At 47.8% G+C, this 26,041-nt stretch overlaps 1 protein-coding gene across 9 annotated transcripts in view; it reads right to left on the bottom strand.

Annotated features, from left to right (window-relative positions):
* Nucleotides 1–18,907: 18,907 nt before the first annotated feature.
* The window catches only part of KATNAL1 (katanin catalytic subunit A1 like 1), a 43,513-nt gene continuing 36,379 nt past the window's right edge, over nucleotides 18,908–26,041 (bottom strand). For all 9 annotated transcript variants that reach the window (XM_030042195.2, XM_030042199.2, XM_030042198.2 and 6 more), the window contains 2 exons: nucleotides 24,043–24,169; nucleotides 18,908–22,512 (listed from right to left, as the gene is read on the bottom strand). In XM_030042195.2, the coding sequence (XP_029898055.1) occupies nucleotides 22,314–22,512; nucleotides 24,043–24,169 (326 nt within the window). In that variant the 3' untranslated portion in view covers nucleotides 18,908–22,313. The remainder of the gene's footprint in view (nucleotides 22,513–24,042; nucleotides 24,170–26,041) is intronic.

Genomic DNA, 26,041 nt, shown 5'->3' with positions numbered 1-26,041 from the left:
AAATGAATAAATTTAAAAAAAACCCCAACAAACCCAAACCCCCAAAACTCCCAGAGCGGGTCCGGGAGCTGTGATACCGAACGAGGGTATCACAGCTGAGCCCCCCAGCACCTGCTGCAGCAGGGATGCTGCCCAAATTGGTGTGACAGCCCAGGGAGGGAAGGGGACAAGGATGATGGCTACATGCCGAGGTGCTGGTGGGATTTGCTGCTTCTGACACCGTGCTTGCGAAGAGGCAGGGTGAGACCTGCAAGGGGGAAAGGTGACACCCAGAGTAAACAGTGACTTTGTCGAAGGCACCCCGTGTACGTGAACAATTCTCACCCGCCTGGGCTGTCCCACCCAAAACAGCCCGGCTCCGGTTTATGGTCTTTGGCAAAAAGACGGGACTCGCACGCAGTTGGCAGGAGGCACCCAGCCGAGCAAGTGGGGCAACTTCTTCAGCCAAATAAATGCTGTTGCTTCATCAGGCAACGGCCTCCGGATCCGGCCCCTTCCCGCCCGGCCAGGCTCACTCAGGGCATGGATGGGTGAACCCAGCCGGGGCAAAGAGGAAAACTAAAAGGGACGAACGGGGATGCCCAAAGCCCTGCCCGTACTGCGCAGCGGACCGCTCTGCAGGCTGTCATCAGTGCGCTGAGCTGCAGCAGTGCTCAGGGATGCTGCCAGCCCGAGAGGTCGTGTGTCCCGGCCTCTGACGGGCTCCACGTGTCTGAGCCCTGAGCGGTGCCTGCTGGAAAAAGCCCCGGCGGAGTGGGAAGCGGGGTCTGGTGCCAGCGGGGCACGGTGGGAAGGGTTATTCCTGGAGGCTTTGCCGCAGGCAAAATGACCCCGGTTATGAGAAAGATGCGTTGGGAGGGAAGAGATCGGCTCTGACCAGCCTGTGCCATGGGGTTGCAAAATATCATTGGGAAGATGTCAGGGCTTGTGGATAATATCTGGCTTTTTGAGCTTCACAATTAAATGCTGTGCTCCTCATCTAATTTACTACCACATTAAACATATAAAACAACAACTTATTGTTTTATAATCTCTCCCAGGGGAGGTTAAGCTGTTGCAGCATCCTGCAAGAGCTGCAGTGAATGCTGGAGGTTACTCCGGCACTGCCAGACATCTCACTGCAAGAGCTCTTCCAGCCAAAAAGACAGCGGCACCCACAGTCCACAAACGTTAGGCTCGTGCCAGCACCACGGCAGCCACGTCTCTGGTTTTCTCCAAGCCGACCTCGGTGTGACAGGCACTCGCTCCCACCGTGCCGGCGGGCAACCTCCCCCCCGGCACGCGGTCCCCACCGAGCGCCGGGACCCCCGGCATCACGCTAAGGCAAGCACCGGTGCTGCGCGGTGTTGACCCTCAGCGCCTTTAGACTTTCTTCCACCTTCTCCTGCCACTGCCACCACCACCGCCTCGTCCCCATCCCGCCTGTGCCGCTGCGGTATTCCCGGCGTGGTGACACGATGACCGGGTTGCACATCCCGTAACACGGGGGTGGTCGGGCACCGACTGGGTTCGGGGGTCCCCGTGGCCCCAAGTCACCCCTGCTGATCCCTGCTCCTCAAAGCAGCCAGCGCAAAGGTTGGAAGAAGGGGTTGCGATTACTGGCAGGGAACAGCGGCTTGCGGGAGCGTGGCACGTCACCGGTAAACCAGGACGTGTCCCCGCTTCTCGCTGGCCGCCGCAGAGCTCAACCCCCAGCAGCGCGTTGGCCTTTCTCGGTGCTCCCCACCGACCCACCAGCGCAGGGTGGGAGGTGATGTGACCCTCCAAACGCCGGAGGGAGGTGACGTGACTCTGGAAACCAAGCGCTGCCCGTGGGGGCCCTCACCTCTGGTTTTGGTAGCGGTGGCCACGGCTATCTATGTCCTCCCTTTGCACCCTGTAGCTGCACGGAGATAGGAAAAGGAAAGCAGATAATGGGAAAAGACTTCACGCTGGAGCAGCTGCTGCCAAAACACTGGGGTTTTTGACGCCACTTTCTTCTGCGTGGCCCTGAATTTAGGTTGAAGAAGCAGATGCGGAGAGGATTGCAGCTTGGTACGGCCAGCGGTGAGTGCGAGATGTCGGGACAGGGTCTGCAGGCAAGGTCCCTCCTTTGTCACTGGCGTGTGACCATTGCTGCCAGACACCTGCAGCTCTGCTCTCCGCTCAGCAGCCTAAGCTGCTGCATCGCAGGAGCTGCAGATAACCACCACCACAGCAAGGAACCGTCACCGTGCCCAGTAAAGGCTTGCTTGGGAAGCTGTCGGTGGCTCTGTGTCCATGCACAGGACCTCCTCGCTGATAAAACCCAAATGCCTGCGACCCGCCGTACGGGGAGCGTTGATAACCAGGAGGGATGCTCCTTGCTCATGCTCCATGCCCTTGAAGCTAGCAAGGCCAATGTCAGCAGAGTCGGGCTGGAAAAGTTTTGATGCTAGAAATTTCACCTGGTTTCTCTGAAGTGAACGAAATGTCCTGTTTGACAGGATGGTTGTCAACAAGGGCATCGAAGCGTCATCGTTCCTTCTGGCCTTGGAGACTTGACTTCGCCTCCTCTCCCCTGATTCCTCAACTCCTCTGGCTTTTCACTGGGCAGGTGCGTCATGAAACCACCACAACAGCAGCTTTGCACCACAGCCGTGAGAGCACGGTGCAAAGGATGCACGAGTTCACCCATTTTCAGGACACATTCAGCAGCCCCCGAGATGCCAACCCCTAAATGACAGTCACCCTGCGGTATTAGCCCTGTGCAGCTGTTTGATGGGAGAAGGAAATGCTTTGGACACAAACCTCATCTGCCACTTGCTTGCGATTGGCTTGTGCTGCATGGTAAAACTCTGGCGTTGCCATGGTTTTCTAGGTTTCAAGGGGTGTTTTTACTCCGCGCTGTTAGTTTTTCACAATCTGCTTGTCTTAACTCTTTACATAGGTTGTTCAAGGCTAGTTAAAATGGGGGACATACCTGTAAAAACGCTCTAAAACTATTATCTGTGATACGCAGCGTGGTGGATGCTCTCGGGGAGATGCCAGGAGCAGTAAAAAGCACCTGAATGGCACCGATGGGGCTGTGTCTTGATGTCACATTGGGTTATTCTGCACAATGGTTGTATCTTCAAGAATTAAACTGCAGCGTGGCTGCTCTCCCTGCCCGCGGAGCGTGGAGCCTGCCAGAGCCTGTTCTTGCTGCCTGCATTTCTCTGAATTTATAAAACTTGCTCCAGTCCCTGGCCAGTCTGAGCGCTCTGCAGATCCTTTGTAGGTCTCAGAGCTTTAAAAGCAACAGCAGACAGGCTTTTGTTGTATCAGGCGCTTTGCAAAATCAGGCAAAAATCATTAAAAAAAACAAAATTAATACGCAGATATTTATTTTTTCCTGAAAGCATAAGCAGCAGGGGGTTGAGCTGAATGACGGAGGACATTTCAGCTCACAAAGCTGCCGACTCACTGCAAAAGCCCTCCCTCATTGTGGCTGGCCTCATCTTCTCGCAGGTGTTGGGAATGGTGGGGCTGGCTGGAGCGAGAGGGACCAAGGGCCCTCGGTTCCCACAGGCTCTTCGTGAGATGGGACTCCATCAACAACCAGTGCTCCCTGGGGAATGCAGCTTCACACTGGTGTGGCTATCAGCAAGAAAGGGAGTGCTGGATAGAAAATGTTGTCCAGCAGCAATGTACCCATGAAGCCTGCGGCTCTGCTGGGTCACAGCAAAGCTCAGAGCCACCCTGCTGGGTTTCTTCCATGTCCATAGTGAACTCCTCTCGGCCAACAATCTCTTCTTGGCCTCTCTGTTCCTTTGCTTCTCATCCCAGAGAAATGCCTCCACTTCTCAGCAGCCTCCCCTTCGCCCAGCAGCTTTCACAAGAGCTTTGGGAGTTTCCTCTTCTTTTTTTCCTTCAATCTCACTTCTCCAGCTATCAGGTGACACTTAATGCAAATTTCTTCATAGGTCAAGTCACTTCAGATGCTGAGCTGTTGGAGATGAGAGAAGTAACAAGTTGGTGTTAAGTCTGTTCAGTTTCTATGGTAGCGAGAAGAGAGGTTTTTCGTTAGGCTCCACGTTTGAGACACCACCTCCAGAGCAGTTCCCGGGCTCTGGCAACCGATGGTCCCCATGTAACCTGTGGCTTTAGGACCTGCCAGTTCTCCAGTCTTGCATCTCAGTTAGGAGATCGGTATGGAGCAGAAGCCCTAGGGCTGAAGTGCTATTGAGTAGCAATTTGGGAGGAGCATGATGGGGGAATAGGAAATCTTGGTGAAGACAGCCTAGTAGCTGAACTAAATAACCTAACATCTGTCCTCCTTCAAGCAGTCTCATGGGTAGAGGACACTGGCTCCATCCCTATGACTTAAAAACAGACTGCCTTTTTACAAAGACGTGAGAAACGGAACAAGAGATGAAACGCTCTCATGCTTCACGACATCGTGCAGGGCTGAAAGTGCATAAACATAAATTTAAAAACCAGGAAGAGCTTTGCAATGGTGGAACAATTTCTGTATGTAACATATCATTTCGTGTACCCTGTGGACAAGCTCAAGTCTGCTTTTCCATCAGTGCCATTTTACAACGAATTAAAGCGCGTTGGGTGTCAGGGTCACCAGCGTTGCTGCTTTGCTAGGAGTACTGAGGAAGACAGAGCCTCCCCTGGAAACAGCCTACTCCTGCACAGTGGTTTGTCTGTAGACTTGTAGGTATCCTCCAAAACATTGTTTTGAGATTTCCACAGATACAAAACTTACCTGCCAGGTTTGTGCTGACAGAGCACATCTTTTTTAGACGTAGCCCAACATTCTTGGCTTTATTCTCAGTCTTATTGCACTGATAGGCCAGACTAGTTGTTTTCTTGATCAAAACACAGGTTGCCCTTGAGAGTCTAGTAGTGATATGCCCTCCTCTCTTTGAATAGCAGGGGAAAGCCTTTCTGAAGTCTCGTGAGACTGTCTCCGGAGTATGTAATGTGGCAGCTGTGCTTGGAGAGGAAGAAGGAGCCTCTGCTAGCACAGGAGGTAGGGTCAGCAAACAAAATGATGAATACCATTTTGGAGAAATGTGAGGGCGTTGGGGAGGTGTCTGGAATCAGGGAGTGGAAGAAGGAATGGGGAGACAATGAGGAACACGGATGCCTGCGGTAGCCTGGCCAGTGCAAATCAAGCTGAGGTGTTACTTTTCCACCAAAAGTGACTGCTTTTTTCAGCAGGGAGCACAACTCTTCAGCTCCCCAGTATGAAAAAAACGATTCTGAAAGAGCAGAAGTTCAGGATAGTGGCACGTTGCATCAGGAATGGGACTTTCCTTCCTAGCTTTAGCCATCTAAAACTCTGATTCCTGATCCCATGAAGGCAAGACAGCCTGGCACTCACAGGGACTTGGTCCCTTCCCAGCGATGTGGAGCCATGCGGCTTCTTAACATACACCGGTAATCAAACACCAAAATGGGTTGTTTCCACTGGCCAAGTCCAAGCTGGTTGCCTCTCTAATCTCCTGCTTAGAGTCCCACTCTGTAGCCAGTAAGGAAAGACAGTGAACTCCAAATACCATCATCAACACTATCAACTCGTCAACCTTAGACACACACCTCAGGATGAGCTGAATCATCCCAGGGGAGTACAGCTCCTTCCACTGACGACTGGGAGAGCCCAGTCAGCCAGCTGGGATGGATGCCCTGCCTCGGAGAGCTGAAGTTAGGTGAGATGACTCCCACCTCATACACCCTCTCACATCACCCCAACCTTGCCTAATGATGCTCGCTAGTCTTTTCATCACTGCCAGTGACCTGAGCATTAATTAGGATCACGGGCCAAGAGGTCGCAAAGATGGAGCGTCAGTGTCCAGGTCTGACTACAGGGCCTTGGTGCAACTGCTGCCTCTACAAGAGCTCCCAGCAGTGCTTGTAGGGCACCGCGGCATCCCTGGACAAAGAGCCGTCAACAGCACAGCTCCCCCGTCAGCTCCTTTGGGCATTGACCTTGTCCAAAGTGAAACACTGCTTGATGGGCTGAGATCACACCGCTTGCTTTAATAAAAGTGGTGCTGCAGGAGAATGGGATTTTACCCTATTCCTATGCCAATAAGCCATCTTCACAGCCTGGATTTCAAGAGATCATGGCTGTTGTCACCTTGCTGCCATTGCCCTACAGGTTACTTCAAATGTGTCAGAGGATGACAGAATAACTGTTTGGGAAGGGACCTCTGGAGGTCATCAGGTACCAGCCCAGCTCTAAGTAGGTCCAGTTACAGCAAGCTGATCAGGGCCATGATGAGTTTGAACACCTCCGAGGACAGAGACACTACCAACTCTCTGGGCAACCTGTGCCAGTGTTTGACCACTCTCATGGTGCCAACCTGATGCCTTATATCTAAACAGAATTTCCTGTGCTGTGTCTTATCCTTTCACCCTGCACCTCCCAGAAAGGTCCGGATTCGTATTCCCCATCACCTCCCATAGGGTAGTTGTCGGCAAAAATTAGATCTCTCCTTTGCCTTCTCCTCCTATGACTGAATAAGCTCAGCTCTCTCAACATCTCCTGGTACTTCATGGGCTCCAGCCATCTTGACGACCCTCCACCAGACTCTCTCCAGTCCATCAGTCCTCCAACACTTGTCTCTCTATTCCAGTGCTCCTCTCCCTGGCTTTTATTCCTCCCCTGAGGGAAGGACACCCTTCCACACGGGTCCAACGAGAAGTCCACGCAGCAAGCACAGGACTGAGAGTGCCCGCAGCGTCCAGGTTCCTGGGGAGTCCGAGCAGCAGGGGTCAAACCCCAGCACTGCACCAGCCAGTTAGCAGGGATGAAGAAGACACCTCGTCACCCTTGTTGTGAGAGCAGAAGCGGCGCGACTGGGTTTGCAACAGCACAAACTGCCACCTCGACAAGAAAGCTTAGGATGGGATCGGAGCATCTTAGCAGCCCCCAAAACTGTTAAGCGTATTTTACAGATATAGAAATGAGGAAGAAGGAGACTAAGGAACTCTCTCACAGAAAGCCTTCAAAGACGGGGAGACTTGACCGCTGGGCACAAGGCACGCTACCCTTGAGCTGCCTCAGGGAATCCCTCAGAGATTTTAGAGCAATCGGGGTCAGGTCACTGTCTCTACTATAGGAAGATAAGGCTTATGCTGAGAACGTGTACTGAAAACGTATCTGCAAATGACACGGTGACTCTGTGTTCAGCAAGTGTCACCAGGCATGGGAATTAGGGAATTTAGAAAAAACCCTCCTGCCTGGGAAAGATTTTGCATAGAGAAGACAGAGAGCACAGAGGGCTGCGGGTGCCTTCATGTACGCGGTACCACACATCTCGCAGGGCTGATCTATCAGCACCCAGCTCTGGGCTGACCCCAGGAAAGCTCCGAGGCTGCCTCACGCTTCCAGAGAGCCTGACGGCACGGTTTAGCAAGGGTCTCCCAAGCCCAACGCAGGAATAACTCGCCCTCCCCGCTGCAGTCCCCCCCGGCCGATGGCCCCGCGCCCCGGCGCACAGCCTGCCCACCACATGGGAGCCTTCGCAGCGGCAGAGCCTTGCGATCGGCTCTGAAGTGGAAGAAACTGTTTTCTCAGCATTTTATTTCAACTAATGTGTTCGGGCTAGTATCACACTGTGCTATTAATGCTGCCCCGGTTTGTAATTCTGCTTTCATGTTGGCTCCATTTTTCTCTTTTTAATACCACTATCTAGCCTTCTGGTTCTTAAATGTGGGACCTATTTTTCTGTCTGCTGTAGCAGAAAGAGCTAATTTGGTCCTTCTGTGTATTAGCAACAGGACTGTGAAGTGGAATAGAAGGTGATTTTATCTCTGTGTACGTCCTTGGTCAGATTGACACTAGAATACTGCATCCTGCTGAGGTGCCATATTTTAAAGAGGACATCAAAAAATTGGAGCGGGTGAAGAAAAGAGCCATAAAAAATGGTTTGAGAGCTGAAGAAAACCACTTACAGGGAGAGACTTCTAGAGGTCAGCCTCTGTAACTTGTCAGAAAGAAAACTGAGAAGTGATTTGATGATGTGTATAAGTACATGTGTGGAGAGAAAATACAGGATGCTAAGGGGGTACTAAAAATTTAGACCGAGAATGGCACACAGATAGACAGTGATGGGCACTGGAGAACACGCTGAGCTGAATTAGAAATCAGGCGTATTTGTTAACCATAAGGATGTTAACCCTCAGAAGAAAATTGCAAAGTGAGCGATGGGTACTGCAGTTCTTGAGGTGTTCGAGACAAGTTTGGATGCTAATTCTGCATGTCAGGATAGAGGCAGGGATTACTGCAGGATGGAAATTGAGGTGAATTTGCCTGAATTACAACCTGGGAGGTGACAGAGTCCGGCTTCACGGAAACAAAATTCCACATTTCATTTCGTATGCCCTTTTTTCCAGTTGCCCGTCACGTTCTTGGACAAAATCCTTGGGGAGGCAACTCAGTCCCCTAACGTATTAATAAACAGTTAGTAAGCTAAGAAGTGGTCACTTTTAAGGCTGGGGAGGGATACAGGGAGGGAGAACTGGGGCTCTCAGACACACAGCGGTAGGAGGAGGGATGCTGTGAGGCTGCTCCCATGTGAACACCTTCAGGACCGTGGAGCCGGGGGGTGAATGCCAGCACCCCAGCCTGGCCCAGTATCTCCACACAGCAATGCTCTGGGCAGCATGGTCGTACCCAGAGATGCTCATCCAGTCTGGTGAGAAAAATGTCATCAGGCTCTTGAAACGGAACATTTCCCACTGCCTCTGTCGCTGGGTGCCAGCAGCAGCTCCATGAAGCAGCTTATAAACTCATGATTTCAGTGTACAGGGGAAGGAGATAAAGGTTGTAAAGCCCAAATCGTGGTCTGGAGGATCACTTAGTCCACTCCCCTGCTCACAGGCAGAACGGGTCCTCCAGTGCCATTCGTGGGGGACAGTTTGTGGTTCAGACACATCTCGCTGGGATGGGGTCTCCACAACACTTTCAGTTTTTCCTGTGGGGATGTTTGTATTCTTTCCCTTGATGTTTAACACAAATATCCCGTGTGTTAACTTGAGCCTGTTTCCCTCTGCCTTACCCACAGTGGACACCAAGCACGGTATACCCTCTCCTTCTTTACAAATTTTTAGTATATTTTCCTTTTTAGATTTGTAAAGATTTTTTTTAAAAAGACATTTAAGAAAAAAAAAGATTTTTTTAAAAACTATCAAGTGGAACCCCCTTAAAGTTTTCTCCCTTAGAATGAAGCAACCCTCATTCTGAGCACCTTCCTTCACAGACTATGTTTCTCCGCACCTCTTCTGCTTCTTACTTGTTCTTTTAACTGCAGTGCCAGGACTGGGGACAGATGCCCAGGGGACGAGGACAAGAGGCTCCTTCTTCCACCAGGAGAGCAGGACGCTGGTCCCTCACGCTGGCTGGTAATGCCCTGAGACACCCAGACCCTTCCTTGCACTGCTGCTGCTCCTGCTCAAGTCATTTCCCCATCCTGCACACGTACAGTTAATAAATATATCCCCAACTATGCAATTCCTCATTAGTAAACATGGACCTTTTAAACAGCTCCTACATGTCTGCATCAGAAAAACAGTACGTCAGAAAGCCGCAAAGAGAAACTTCCAATTAAGCTCACTTTGTAAATCATCTGCGGTTTCTAAACAAGCCTGGCGCGTACACATTCTTCTTGGTTTTTCTCGAGGTGCGTGTTTGCAGTCAGCACTTTGCAGACAAACTTTTGCAGTTGCTTTAAAGCTAAAGCTGCTCTGAGCAAGAGCCGTGTGCCCTGAACCCATCCCCGAGGCTGGGAACTGCGTCCAGCCCCCCAGCTATAGCTGCTAGACACACAAATGGAAAGCTGCTGGACATGGAAAGCAACTATTAAGCTATTCTAGATCTTAAAACTTCCTCGAGTGCTTATGAATCTCGAAAGCAGTTCGAACCCTTTCTTTCCCTGATGATTTTGTGCTCTCTTAAGGACATATTTCTGCAGATGGCTGCATTTGGGAGGTTTCTGTTGGCTCTAGGAGTCAAGTGGTCTTCAAGAATTCAGAGCTCAGCAGGACTTTGAATCCCTTCCAGCTGAGCTCTTGTGCTCTGCAGCCTCTGCGCGGCTTAAGAAATTTCAATATTTACCAATTTGGTGCGAGCACACATCCTGAGGAACCCTAAATCAAAGGGGTTATAGGCTCTGCATACACAGTGTATAAAACCCCATTGGAGGGATTTGTGCTGGCTGAGCAAGCGGGTTCTGCACACTCAATAGCTGCATATTCCTCTCTGTACAGGAAAATTACACAGAACACTCTGAGGCTTAAATAAAAAACAAGGCTTAAATGTAAATTCATAATGCGTCCTGAGAGACTGGAGGAGATATTGAAACATTTGTAGCGTGCTAAACTCATTTTTGAGGAAAAAATGAATTTGTTTCAAGGTAAAACTGAACGTGAAGAGCAGAGCTTCCCACAGACGCAAGGGGTCCAGCTTTGTGCCATGTAGCAACAGCAGCTGGAAAATACTGGTGGGAGCAGAAATCCTTCAGGTAGCCGAGCCAGGAGATACGTTGCCATCTCTCTTCAGGGGCAAATGGAAACGGTCCCAGCCTCATCTTCACAAAGAGTAGGCAAAGCCCCGTCCAGTTGCCCGCGCCCCGCAGTGCCCCAGTTGGGTCCAGGAGCTGCCTGGCCAAGCAACAAGCCGTCCCATGGCAGTGGTCTGGACAGCTTCCTTCAGCAAAGGCTGTGTTTGATCGCAGCCTCTTGGGAGGACATCATCCATCGGTCTGCTAACAAACATCGGCAACGGCAACAAACCATCAGTACGCCCTGGCCGCGTCCATGATAGATCTCCCATTGCCGCCCTCGCCTCTTCCTTCGCCTACCTCGGCTTGTCTCGCTGGTGTCCCAGGTTTCTCGTTCAGGCTGGGGGGGTCCTTCCCTGCGTGCCTGTCCAGCACCTCGCACAACCAGGCCACTCGTCTGCCACCATCTCTGAGGAGATGCTGTGCCCACAGGAAGATCAATTTTCTTAGCAATGCCCCTGTAATGGGACCCTCTGTGCCCCTCCCCTGAGAAGATGGGTGAGAGTGGGCAGCCTGGCAATAAACGTGTTTCGAGCGCTCTTCTGAATCAGCTCCAAACCTCTTCTAAGAGACAAAAATCTAGTGTGCTGCACTGAGAGACAAGGGGGCAACCAATTCTCTGCAGCAGCAGGGGATTTCTGGGGTGAACTACCTTACCCTGGCTGCAAAGCACAACCGTTTATCCAAGCAGGAGAAGGTGAGGGCATCTGAGTCCTTCTGCGACCCAAATCAAGGAATTTGGTTTTAGCATGTGTTAGCAAAACTCACCAGCTATGAGAAACCATGATTTAACCACTGAAGCCATATAAACTATGAATCTCTTTTCTCAGAGCATAGATCACACTCATCATCTCCCTTTTAGTGCATTTGGTGTAAGTAACAGTATGTCCAATCACCTTCTCCAGGAACGCCTTCAGCCCTGTGGAGGGTAAATCAGGCTGGAAATGAACTTGACCCCATCCTGAAGGATGGGGAGACCCGGCTGTTTTCATGCATCACCTCAAGTGCACCACTTGGCACCTCCTCTCCTGAATCTTCATCCCCTTTGCCAGGGTGAATGAGAAGACATGAGAACCCCAATGATTTTAATGCTGGTTGGAGCACAAGTGCAGCCTGCCTATATCCTGCTAAATCTCCACAGCTTGAGAGGAAGGAGCCAGAAGTTATATATCAAAGAGGGAAAAAAGGCTTCCCAGCCCCAAAGACAACCGGAACCTATGCAGAACAGATTTATAAAATATAGCATGGTGCAAAGAAACACCTCTTTCCAACACCCCCTTCTCCCTTGTCCTCCCCTCCTGAGGCTCAGATTTGTTGTTATTAAGTTTCGTTAAGGAAGGAGCAGACACGGGCAGTATCCATCTCTCATCGCCTCTCCTAGCCTGGTCATTGCGCTGCAGAGTATTGTCAGAAAGCCACTTGCTGACTCTGACCAGTCCATGCCCGTGTTACACGTTTAGGAATCACTCCGAGGCGCAGTGGAAGCCAGGCTGTATCCCACCCTTCCCATTGCCCAGTGTACCTGCACAGTAGATCCACTGGCAACTGCTGGGCAAGAGTGGTCTGAGGGAAAGATGACTCTGTTTCGGCATCCGAGGGATGCTGTGGTCTGAGGGAAAGATGCTGCAGAAATTAAGAGGAAGCATCTGTACAACAGTCTGAGCTCCGGGTGTTCAGCCTTCTTTAGGCCCCTGATAACTCCCAAATTTCTCATGCCTTCCTCTCTCCTGCTAAAGAATTCCCCCTGCCGTCTCCTGGCAGATCCTGCCTAATTAGTACCAGTATCTACAGCTCCCCTGGAAAAATGTCTCTGTCCTGTCCCATCTCATGGTGTTTGCCAGGAGGGACCAGGATGAAGGTGCACAGCCTCGACATTTCCATGCTACCAACTCGGTCTCACTACTTCCAGTGTGTTGGTCCCACTTGGCCAGGCCGAGCTAACCTTGGTTCGGGAAAAACTAAAACCAGGAGCCTTCCAGGGACCGAGGAGGGGGTTTAACTGTCTGCAAAGGAAAACTGCAGTGAGACAGAGCTTGGGGTTGACTTGGATACCAGGGTGGTCAAGGGTCCGTGTGCTCTGTGTCTGCACCCAACACTGAGGGATCACAGGACATCTGAAGGTAGGTAACCACCAGGCTGTAATGCTGGTGGGACAGTGAGGGCAAGGGGCACTGAGGAGATACAGACCAGCACGGAGAGGTTCTTCCCACCCAAAATTTATCATCTAAACTGCTTCTCCTTGACTCCCTGTATAAGAAATGGCACTCTGGAGGTGCTGCTCATCTGATCCTGGAGCAGGCACCTCAGATGTGTCAGAGAACTCTTGTCCTAAGCTTGCCCATTTCTCTCCACCCACTCTACAGGGAGTCTGGGTCACCAGCTCAGACACGAATCCCTGCAGTTGGACAAGAGGAGCTCCAAACTCAGCCCCCTAAAGCAGCCATGGATCCTAACTTGGGCAGTTGCATCATCATCCCAGGACTAGCTCCAGCAGCAGGAACTCGTACCACCAACCTCTTCCTCATCCTGTCCCACAGTCCTTCCCTGATCGCACTCAACACCGCCTCAGGCAAGCGTGACTCCCCTTTGGGAAGCTGTGCGGTGGGCTCTGTCAGGTGCGTTCAGACACAAGCTTGTTCCCGTCCTTTACCGAATCTGGCCAGCCGTTTTTTCTTAAGTGTGACAGAGTTTTTTTGTCTTCTTAAACCTGCTCTGCACCATTAGAGGAAAACACTGGCCAGGCAGCCTGCAGGTAACTCCTAGCAGAAGGTCTGAGAGCTGAAACAAGGCATTAAATACCTCTAGTTGGAAGAAGTCTTTGAGAAGCAGACTTGCTGGGTCTCTAATGGGAGCCGAAGCCTTCACATTCCCAGGGTCCCCAAACCCTCTGCAGCAAAGCTATGGATGTCTACGCGCAGCTGCTGCAGGCTGCAGGCATGCCTACGCACAGTCCCAGCACAGCAACACGACCAAAAAAACCACAAAACAGTCCTCATCACTGAGGAGCAGAAGCGCAATAGCTTTATTCCCACCTTGGCTGTAACAACCACCACCAGATATGAAGGGAATCTGCTGAACAGACTCAATCTAAGCGGGTTCATTTTTCACATAATAGGATTTCTGGTGCCAAATGCTTAACGGCTCCCTTTGGGAGGCTGCAGTTTGGTTTTGCTTCTGGACAGCTCAAGAGGAAAGAGCATGCCCTGGAGAACCACGTACCAGCAGGGTCCTGCACAGAGTGACTGGGTACCCGTGGCAGTGGGGACCTGAGTACGAGTGTCAGGATAACCCGGCCCTGGCTGGGCTCTGTGCATACACAGGAGAAAGGCAGAGACAAGGAGACTGGCAGAAGGTACACATGATCCATCCACACTCACCCTCATCCCTGGTTACTGGTGGCTGTGCTACCCCTGAAGCTTCTTAGCTGGTCCCAAATCTCTTCTTCCTCTTTGTCTGGGCAGCATTCAAACATCCCCAGAAACGCTGTGGTCTCAAGCTGCGTGGGTGCACCTAGCTGCATCCCCCGTGAACTGAATACCCAAATCTCTTCTCTTGCCATCGCCTGGAGAGCTCCTGCATCTCCCCCCCTTCCCTGCGTATCCTACTGCCTACCATCGTCTCAGTTAACTAATGAGCCCTAGTTGCTGTGCAACAACAATATACCTAACCCTTCTGCCCTTCTTTAGGTTATACAACCAGAGACTCGGTTTGTTTGCTTGATTACAGCAACATACCATGATGGCAAATTCTTTTTTTCCTTGCCTTACTGGGTAACTTGCTGTGTACGCCTTATGGACCCATCATGTACACTTCTGGTGATCTGTTTTAAGAAAACAAACAGGCTCAGATGGCAAAAAAGGTTGCTGAAGAGGATGTGTCTTACAAAAGAGACTGAAGGAGCTTGTACAGTCTAACAAAACACAAGGTGTTGCTTTATATGATGAGTCTATAAATACATTCAGGGATCTAGGAGAAATATCAGGGACAAAGAACTATTTGTTAGAAGATGACATTAGCACGAGATGGGTACAAATCAAGTGTGAACTTATTTAGATTGGAAACTAGTAGAAAGTTTCCAAATCATCTGCGAGAACACAAAACATCTGGATATGGCACAGAGCTGGAAAAGGCCTCCTGGGTCACTGGCTGTGGCGCGCTCCACTCCATCTTAAAACTGATTAGTTTTTCATTTGTTCCTTTGTTTTAAAATAAGTTTCCTGCTCTTCTCCCACCCGTGTCTGTATTGCATGCCTGGGGGAGTGCTTTTCCCTCTCCTCACCATTGATTCCCCTTGCCCGGAGCGGGTGGGCACACAGGGACGCAGCCCGGCATGCCGTCCTACCCTGCCATTGCCCGACCTCCTCCCCAAGCATCTCCCCGGCCGAAGCCCTTCGCTCTCACACGCTTCGCTTGGGCTCGCGTCTTGCAAAAGCGCAGCTGCCTCGGCGGGTGAAGGAGGTGAGCGCGGACGGGGCGCCAAGCATTGCTTAAGCTGGGCAGGTTCCCAGTTTAAATAAATCTAAAATTCCCAGGATCTAGAGAGCGAGGCTGAGCTGGCAGTGCCGCCGGCCGCCTGCCCCGCTCCCCTCCGAGCCGAGGCGCGCGGATCCATCACGCAGGGGAGGAGCGCGTGAATCAGCTCTCAGCTCCTCGGCGAGGGGGAAGGAGCCTGGTCCCCCAGCACCATGGTAGAAATGTCTAATTAGGTACAACAGAGGGATAGATATGCATACTCGGGGACCTTTCTACACAAGCATAAATTAAGGAAAGCCAAATATTTATTTTAAATGGCTGTGCCATATGCTGATGAAATGCTAATCTGCACAGAAAAAAACACACTGTAAATAAACTCCCCAGAAGCACCTCACATCCACTGAGCTTCATCTTTCCAAGCAAACTAACAAGAAGAAAATAAAATCAACAGCATCCATTATAGACTCCCTTCCACAAGAAATTCAGGCAAGCTTAGGATGACATGGGCCAGTGCTTTCCAGACTATCATCTGAGGCCCCCAGGAGCCCCACAGGCTATTTGTTAAGGGCTTGCAGAAGGTATTTAAGAAAAACAAACTTGCTGTGTTTAATTCACAATACAGGGATCTTCAGCCTCAGCAGAAAAAATGCTAGGGGTTTGCAAATCAAAAGCAACTGAAAAACACTATTGTATGCTTTAGGATCAGGAACTGGGAGTCAGAGGGACAGCTTTGTCTCCTCCACTGATCCCAGGACCTTGGGTGAGTGACTTCACTTCCACCTCTCTCCTCGTTCTTCTACCACCTCAACTCCCCATAAGCATTTGCAGCATCTCTTTTTGCGCACCTGAACGGTACCCAGCACAACAAAGCCCCGGGACCCTACAGAAACACATCGCTATTAACATCCCCTTATTCTTCTAGCCCTCCAAAAACACTCTGGCCCCAGCACATCCCAAAGTCTGATGACATTTCAAGATGGGAAGCAAGCTATTAGGAAGTCAAATTTGATTACCTAAAATGTAGTTTTTGTAGTGGCCGTAACAAACCGGCCCTGGAGATTGGCATGTTTTTAAGCAGCAAGGCTGGGCAACGAAACTTGTCGGCAGTGCCTGCGGTTGGCTTCTTTTGTTCACCAAGCCACTTCCACCCCCTTACATACATTCTCCACACTGGCAAACATGCAAAGACCACTGTTTTTATCAACATGCATATTGCAGTGTTGTCAGCAGCTCCTTAAGGTTATTCCCTTTTTCTTCTCGGTTATATTTATAAACCCTGTGCAGAGTTGCTATGGTTTCTGTTACCGCCAGTCCAATTGGTATTCAGTGCAGTTCCTCTCACCTTCACCATTTGGGTGACCTTTACTTCACAAGGAAGATCTCATGCCATCAGCCCGTTCAATTAGATGTCACACAACACGCTGTGCAAGAACACCAACTGCTAAGCAAAAGAGGGCTCTGTGGAACCAATTCATCTGCAAAGGCTGTCTGAGAGATGGATAAACAATGGTAATTATTTCAAAACAAATTGGAACCAGAAAGTGCAACCCAGCAGTGTAACTGCTAGACAAAAAGGAAAACCACAAAAAGAAGAAATTTCAGCTCTCAACGTCGTGGGTACTCCGGTATCTTCCTCTAGGCAAATATTTTTCTACCTTTCTTGCTCTCCAAAGTCAAGTTCAAAAAACTCTTACTTCCAAGACAGTTTCTTTTACATCAGTTGAACAACTTATGCAAGAGACTGCTCATGAATAGGAGCAACACAGTTGTAAACTGGTAGTAAGAATGTCTCTCTTTTTCAAACTAATATTCTAAATATTATATATAAATGACTTTGCACAAAGCGACACTGCTTACTGTACAGTCAGACAGCCAAGTGGGATGCATGGTGCTTTCCTCCAAAAGTAAGCATGCTGGGAATGGGCTCAGCAGCTCCATGTACCAACCGGATCATGGGATCCTCAAAACCCTAACCCAGACACCGAACAAAAACCCCATGGCTTCCCCCTAACTCTGAGAAAAACGTTCCTACTACAACAAAGAAGTCACAAATACACAAAAGCCAGAAAACAGAGCTCGGACACGATACGACCCTAACTGTGCCCACGCAGTAGGAATGGCAACATCCCCACACTTTGCCTCTTCCTAATAAAGCCAGAACTTTCCTTGTGGCACTTTCTCCGCTGCTGAGGTAAGTGTTCTTGCATCGGGCAACCAGGCTAGCCAAGACATCTCATCCCATACGCTTTTAATGCTAGTTGGGGCCTTCTAAAGAAGAGGAAAATTGCCTGGATTTTTCCAAGACACCTAGGTGCAGACACGCGTAGGAGCATGGCGCTTTAGCTGATCAAAACCCAGCTCTGTATTGTACAAAAGAAGCTCCTCTGCTATAGGTACTGAACAACCGTGTATGAGGTAAGTGGGTCAGAAGAACAGGTCACAACCAGCGTGCAAAACCAGGCTGCCTTAGAAAGCAGAGAAGGTCAAATGCCCCTGTGCTGTGGGAGGTGGGAACATCGCTTGCTGCTGCCGCTCTGCGGCTAAGGTTCGTGTGGAAGCTGGGCTCTGAAACACAGGCGATTCGGGCATCCGCAGCCACGGCCAAGCTTTTGCACGGCGCTCCCATGAAACCCTTGACGTCAGCAGGGAAAAAGACCGTGCGCCACATTCTCTGAACCGAAGCATCTCTCTGCCTTTGCTCTCACCAACGTGGTTGGCTTTATGCAGTCTGTTTTATTCCATCAGAGGGGCTACTGAGACTACTCCTGCCCAGCTTGGCTGCAGCCTGCACCTACAGTGCTGTTCGGTGGGCAGCTCACACAGCGTGGCACCCACTTTACACCAGCGTGTTGCTCTGGCACTCCCAGGCTCCCTGCTTGCTCCCTGGCAGCACAGCGTCACCTGTACGTTCATCGTGTACTTTTCTGTCACTACAGATCCGAAAAAAAATCTCGGTCCACAATCTGATTCAGGGTGGCTTATTCCAAAAACAGACAAAAAAAATTTCATTCTTTCCTCTGCTGCTTCCACCTCATGCCTGGATTGTGCAGCTAAGTCTTTGCTCGCTTGCTGGAGGACTTCTTTACAGCACACAAGCTCTTTCATCTTTACCATGATCAGAACAAGTCAGTGCACCTTTGCTATTTCACAGTCTCTTTTAAACTGGGGTGAGCTGAACTTTCTATGCAAAGATTTGACCTCTCCTGAAATCCCTTGATCAGCAATTTCCCTCGCTCGCTCTTTCATGTTTGAGGCATTATGAAACGCTAGAAACTACACATTCTTTCATAAGGAAGTTAGTGAGAAAATTCAAATAATCAACTCAGTCCCAGGAGACTTGGGGTCTCTTTCCAAGTTTGAAAGCTCTTTCCTAACAGAAGTTTTGCTCTTGAAAGTCTTCTGGTTAGCAGGCAGCTGATGATATAGCTTCTCTGGAGCCTGATTATACTTCCAGGCCAGAGGCAAGTAATAAAAAAAGCCTGCCTGGCTCTGTGAGGTGTGAATCAGGTGCTAACACTGAACATCTGCTGGGGCCTCTGCTGTCCTCTCCCCCACCCTCCTTCAACGTGCTGGGCATTGGAGCGTTCTCCATTTTATGGCCTGTGGCAATGAAAGGCCAATTTAAGAGGCAAAGCATTGCTGACAGCATTATCCAAAAAAACCAGACTCTGCTTTAACTGCCCTCTGTCCAGGACTTTGGTGAGTCCAACACCACCCTGACACGCTGAAAAGATCTCCATTGCATGGCAGCCTTTGGAAACAGTTACCAGCAAAGCATTCACAGCCCAACCTGAGCGAGACAGACTCTACACGTACATTTATTACTTCATACAACCAGATTGCTTATTGTACAAAAACTAACAGTGCCACCCAAGAGGGCCTTCACAGATGTTTAGAAAGAGACACGTAAACACAGCTTTAAAACATGGTTTTTATGTAATTTAGGTACAAACTACTGAAGCACCACACACTGTGTGCGTATATATACACATACACACGTGTGTGCGTGTATACAGACACAGACTGAACAAATTGTCACAGCAGGCTGTGATAAGTACATCACGCTCTGAGGAATCCAACATCCCTACACAAGGGTTTCCACCAGTGGGACACGAATTGGACTTACGCTGAGCCGTAAGCTCATCCTTAGGTCCTTGACTTGCTGTCACTGTTGGCCTGGCTTTCCTTCCCTGGTTGCTCCTTGCTGCACCCCGCCGCTGGCTCCCCTCTTGAATTAAAAACCCAATCTCCAAGCCCACCTAGGTGAGTGCACCAGCGTGACGTGGTAAAGATGTAAGGGTCAGCATACCGGGTCAGATCCCTATCCTGAAAAGTCTCAGCAGGGAGGGGATGGTCTCTGTCTTCCAGGGGCCCAAGTCACGAGTGTAATGCTTGGGCACAACCATCATACACATAAACATCTACAGCCCAGAAACTTTCACTTTTCTGTTCTGCAGCAGTAAAGGATGAATGGACCTGTACGGGAAAAATGTATTTGGGGCAGAAATCATGACCTTTAGAGAAAAAGACTGCAGCACCTGAATAATTCCTGCTAGAGGGAATGCCCACTACAGTGAATTTTGCTTAATATCCAAGAGGAAAGTTTAACGCCTTAAGGTAGAATGTTCATCAAAGAGCTAAGGAACAACATTTTTGCTAAACGCTGTGCTTTCATCTGCAGGAAGGGCACTGCTGCTTGCAATATGAAACTGAGAAAACTCGTACTTAGACCTTTCCAAGCAGCAACTGCTGTATCCCAGCACTGCTCTTGTGCAGCTGCACAGGGTAAGTTATTGGCATTCATGTCTATTCCCTTCTAGATCTTGCTTGTGTAGACTAAGCTCCTCGGGCAGCAATAGCCTCTCTAGTGAGAGAACTTGAAATGCTAATCTGGCATTGGCCACAAAAGATTCGCGTAGCTCTACTGATTTCTACTGCAGTAAAACAAACAAACAAGAGTAACGGCTGCAGCCTACAGCTTTCGTAAGGAAGAAATGACAGACTGTAGTCATGTTTTCAAAGCTTTCTCTCTATAGAGGTCCAGTTATTCGCTGGGAGGAACAGACTAGCCCTGGTAGGAATTTATCCAAAAATTGTAAAGAGTCAACGCGGCTTCTGCTTGCTCATCTTCCAATGCAGAGAGAACTGTTCCTTTTAGTCTGACAGCCACAGGTACTGTGAATCCCAAGGGCTCTGCTGTGCACTTAGTGCAAACTGGTCAGGAAAGAAGCATTTATTCTCCCTGCAGCTGAAGATGGTAAAAGCTGGTGTTCTTTCTGCACTAACCTCCCTGTCCAGGAGTGTAACAGGGCCTAACGCTAGGCAGCAGAGATGCTCTGTCCTTGGAAAGATATGAACAGCAGCTGTGTCTCAACCGGTCTGGGGGCCCCAGAAGATATTTTTCTGGAGTGCCACATGGAAACATGCTTCTAAAGCCCTGACTGAGTTTCATGTCAAATGCAAGGTTGACAGAATCTCCATAGTGTTTCTCCATGCAAATTGGGGCAGCCCTTTATGACAGGATCAAACTGAGACATGGTCTTCACATACAAAGAAAGAAAAAGGAATACTGACAGACAAAGCAGCAATGGTAAAACAGCTTCAAAAGTCACTCACGTAATCAAATAGATGCTGCAGAGCTGTCATGCACGTATCCTGACAGTCCTTGCTATTGAACAGTAAACAGACTTGAGCAGCATTTGCCTTAGTGGTTCACATGTCGTGGCCCAAGAGACCAGTGTGCTGAATTACTGACATTATTGGGAACTTCCAAGAACTAGCAAAAAGGAGCAAATAAAGATATACTTCCATTCAAGAGGAGGTATTATCTGTTTCTTATTCCAATTTCCCACATTTGGCTATGCCACTACAAGTCTCAGCAGAGAGCTGAAGGGCTGAATACCTACAGAACCGCAGAGCAGCTCAGATCCACCAAGATACTTCGGGCCTAGCTCACAAAATCCCCCAAAATTTGAGAGCTTGCATATTCCTCCATAAATTTGACATCTCCTTCTCATTCCTACCATGGGACACCTTCGTATGTCAGACTCACAGCCCGAGTCTGTGAAAAGCTCACATAGTCAGCATGACAGTTATACTCTAGAGAGAGAATTTCTCATGCCAGACTTTATAACACAACCCTTCTCATCCCTGCACTTGTACGTGGGAAGAGAAGTAACAGATAAGAACATAAATGAGATCATACAGATTATTTCCCCCAAATCAATAACATTTATACATTTTTAAGAAACCTTCATTAAAAAAAAAATAAGCATGAACAGTTCTACAACATAAACAGGTGCAAATCCCATTGCCTAGTAAAGCTAGGAAAGAGTTCATGTCTAATCAGAAGTGAAAGTCCACAGCCATGTGTTTTAAGGACAGCCTTGTGTTTTAAAGACAGCCTTGATGTTAGTGTCTTTACTGTATTAAACTCTTGGTACTTTAATAATAACAATAACAATAATAATAGTAATAATAATAATAATAATAATAATAATAATATATAGACAGCACAGACAAAGTATAGGATGATACATACGCATAGAAGTGCAAGATGTAACTTAAGTCAAAGTGCCTACTGGTCAAACTTCAAAGAGATTACTGGTCAAACTGGTACAAACTATGTTCAGAGATCAAGCACAAACCAGACTAAGAGCAATCAAGGCCCTTTTCTTTTCCTCTCATTTCCATCAGAATTCATCACAGGTAACACCAATCCAGTCTGAGGTGACATCAGTTCCAAATGGGTGTACATGAGAGGAGAGCCAAGCCCATGCCTTGATGGAAAACTAATCCTTGTTTCCTGTGTATTGCCAATTAATCCACAGGCTTCGCTCTGAGTATCCGAGCAGAGAGAGAACAGTAACTTCGATGCCACATTCAAGGGAGGCAGAGTCAGCAGCTCAACAGAAATGTAGCACTTAAGAGCAGGGGGCACAGCAAGCCCTTGCTAGCTCCTCTGGAGTCACATCCCCCGGCTGATTTATTGATTCCAGCCATGAAAGATGACTATGAGGAGGTTAAGTAACACTGCTCTTCATTGGAAAAATAAAAAGATTATCCTCACAAGTGTAATTTTTCCCTTCCTGTTTGTCTTATTTTACTATTTCAGAGATAAAAATATCTTTTACAGTACCAGCTCATTATTGTGTTCATTCCCTTTAAAGGCAAATGGAGTTTAAAAGATCTTGTCACCAGAAGGGGGTGGGATGGAGGCAGAGGCAGACCTTTTATTAAACCTTTAAAAAGACTTCTAACTCATTTTGCAAGTGAAAACAACAAAAGCCATAAAACTCTAGCAAAGAAGAACTGTCACTGAGATTAAGCAGATCCAAACTCCGCCATCCATTTTTCATACTTCTCCAGGTCTGCAGCAGAAACAGATTTGGAGATTTTCTTCAGAGCCAGCTCAAAGTCCCCCTTGGTAACCGGCATCTGAAGCTCCTCTTTAGAAAGTGCACGAATCTCTTCTGGAGTTAAGCCGTTAATACGTCGTCTCATTGCCATTAAAGACGCATCCCTAGAAATACAGGACAATGTATGGGAGCTAATTGCTAGCAGCATGTGCTGTAAGCCTATGAATTTTGATTGTATTCTCTTGCTAGAAACCACTGGCAGGAACACTTAAGAGAGCATTTATTTACCATAGAAGATGCGGTTCACATCCTTCTTAGCTTCCATGTTCCCAGATCACTACATTAATTCAACGTAAAGAATGCATTGGCACCAAAACCCATTTAAGCATATGGTAAATGTGCAGAGATAATTAAAACTATAAAACTGAAAACCTTTTACAATGATTCATAGAGATGAAATTTTACAACTTCAGTGCAGGAAAGGGCAGGGTGGGAGACGAACTGCACTCAAAGACTCAAAGACTTTTTTTTCTTTTTTTAAAGTAGTCTGGATTTTGCACCCCCATCCGCTCAGAATTCAACCTTCTCCCCACCATGTAGCCCAAAAGGACGGTCAGCACGTGTTCAGAGCGCAGCCCAGCTCTGTTGCCTGCTCGGACATAGCACCTGAATCTGTAAAGGGCAGAGCAGGAGGCATCAGACACTAGCGTCACGCGGTCCTGCAGGGCTGAGGGCATCGGTGCCCGTGGCTCCTCACGCTCTACCTGCTCTGCGACTCCTCCCCAGCTCGGACTCTGCCAGCGTGGCCCACTGGCGTGGAGAACACTGCTCATTTCTCACACCACGGCCCGCATCCAGTCTGAAATTACATTTTCTTTTCCCCAGGTTTTTCCCAGCAAGGGATAACCCAGGCCTCAGGGAGAACAGGTAATTTAACTATTGCACTGCATGACACACACCAAGTTTTCAAAACCATGGAGTCATTTCACAATTTCAGCAAAGCAGCAGGGGAAGAAAAAAAAAAAAATCCCAAGCCATGTTCTTAAAGGATCGGTTTCTCTTGGCAGGGATCCTAATGTTATAAGGCACATAGACTTCCTTCCGATAAGTTTTTTCAAATACCTATCCTCCACCAGAAAAGACTAGTTTGTCAAAAAATGGAACAAATTGTGGGAAAAGGATAGAAATAAATCCAATACTAATGCTATAAACTATCTGTATCACCCTTGCACCTAGAGGATTCAGGCAGAAATCAGGACCATGCTGCACTGGGGGCTGTCCAAACATACAGCATATAGAAGCCCCAAAGAAGTGTTCTGTGAAAGGTTCCTTTGTAACACAAAATTCTAGCTCTTAAACTCATGGAATCTAAAAAAAAATAAAAAAAAATCCAAACCTGTTTTGCACTACATTAACAAATGCAGACAAATGCAGTAAATGCAGCCAATAATAACACGAGATTTGCTCAGAGAATTTTCTTCTCTTCAGATCCAAGAAAACTTAACAACATATTACTCCATGGTCTTTAGACCCCTCCATATGACAGTAACGCATGGTTCCAGTACATAGATTTGGGCCTCAAACATAGTTTCTGCTAGCATGGCTTCAGCTGTAGTGGGTATTGCCTTTTATCACATAATGCAAACAATGACGTTCCATGCAGTTTTATTTGCAAATTAAGGGGAATGAGATACCTGCAAACATTAGTGATGTCAGCGCCAGAATAGCCTTCAATCTTCTCAGCAATTTCTTCAAGGCTGATATCAGGATCCAGTTCTACTTCCCGAAGATTAATCTTAAGTAGTTCTGCTCTGCCTTTTGCTAGAACATAAGAATATTTATTTGAAGACTTGCAAGAGTAACATTAAAAAGAGATATAAATACAACTTAGACTTTTCAGTGAAAAGTACAAACAAAAGGGCTTAACATAAGAAAAGGAAAGAGACAGAACAAATCATAGTAAAGTGTGCAATCTAATACAGTAAAGTATATGGTTAAAAGCAGTATATTAAAACAGCATGCTCTAGAGACATTTTCCAAAGTCAAACGTCATTAAAAATGTCTGTTATGTCTCAGGTGACAAAGCATTTGGTCACATACTACCCAAGGGCACAAAAGCACAATCCTACAAATGTCTGCTTCTTCTCACATCCCTTTGGATTCACTCGCTGTTCAAGTGTTTGACTGCATATTATTCACAGTTTCATTAGAACCACAATGAGGATTCTATTAACAGAGCTTCAGATAGCACAAACCCCTTAACAATAGGCTGAACTTTAAGCATATGTTTAAGTACTTTACTCAGTTGGGACCCAAGAAAGCCGCTGAAGCCTGATAGAAAACAGATACATTAATACAGTAAACATATTTAATATATTTACAATACAAATGTCCTGGTATTCCACTTTCAGAGCTAGATGCAGTGTGCACACAGTGATAACCAGCTGTGTAAATGAGCACTTATGCAGCAAATTAACCATTTTTCTTGTAGAGGGCATGGGCATATGTGCATTTGGGTACATATGTTAAGCAGCCTACGCTTATAAGAAGGAATTCACATTTGACAGCTTAGGCCTCAGTGTTACTCTGCACAAGGATGGTAAAAAAGAGGACGAATGCTTTCCTGGCTTTTACTGTACAGAAAAATATACCAGGTCAGCATCTTTATTTCCACAGTGACCAATTTTTATGACCTAGGAAACAGGACAACCACAACAGAAGTAGCACTAGGAAAAGCTAAAAGTCTTAAGGAAATGTCCACGCTATTTTTTTATTTATTGCTATCCCTAATTAATTTTTTTAAAAATTTTGGGGGGAGGGGAAATATAAAAGAGATTAGAAAGCTTGTCTAAATCTGCTGGTTTTGTGTGCTTTGCAGAACTGTCAAGAATATAGTTATCAATCACACATAACTGGCACTAGCTATAAAATGGGGATTTATTATTTACAGAGCACGAGGTACATATGGGATACCTGCAGAGAGCATCCTGTATCGGAGAACATTCTTCTAATCTTTGCTATGGGGCTAAGCAAGCCCTTGCAGTGTTTTGAAAATGAAACATGGTAGAATATATACTTGCATCAAATTCTACAATATACAGGTGTATATATGACATATCTTGTCACTTTTTCAATTAAAATGCCAGACCACATCAAATCACACAGCAGTTATAAATGCATCATTTAGACTTGCCCAGAACAGCTCAACATTCTTATTTCCAGAATACATGCAACAGAACATAAGACTGGAAATAAAACCGGAGCACATCTCATATGTTGTCCAGGGTGTAATACACTGTGTCAAAAAACAATCTGGTTTAATTAGAAACAAGAGCATGAGCTGATAGGATTTTAAACTAATTGGTCATAAAGACAGGCATCCTGTTAGGAGCTGTTACTGCCTGTAAGCTGCAAAGACAAGCTGTAGAACTATTAAGTGTCCTTATACCTGCTAAACTCAATCACAACTGCTGTCACTATGAACACACATCTTGTTATCTTGAGTGCTCATGCAGGGAGATGAGGCATCCACTGTACCAAGAAGAAACGAAGCTATGCAAACTTCAAGTGATGGGAATCTCAAAATTAATAGGACAGGTGAATGACAGCTAGGAAAGACAATACAAGCCGAGACGTCTTAGGGCAGCAAAGTAATCAGCCTGCTGCATTCTGAGTAACTCGAAGCACAGTCAT

The sequence above is a fragment of the Aquila chrysaetos genome, chromosome 19 (assembly GCF_900496995.4).
Source record: "Aquila chrysaetos chrysaetos chromosome 19, bAquChr1.4, whole genome shotgun sequence".
Classification (NCBI taxonomy): Eukaryota; Metazoa; Chordata; class Aves; order Accipitriformes; family Accipitridae; genus Aquila; species Aquila chrysaetos.
The sequence above is the reverse complement of the archived record's forward strand: the minus strand, read 5'-3'. Positions and strand labels throughout refer to the sequence as shown.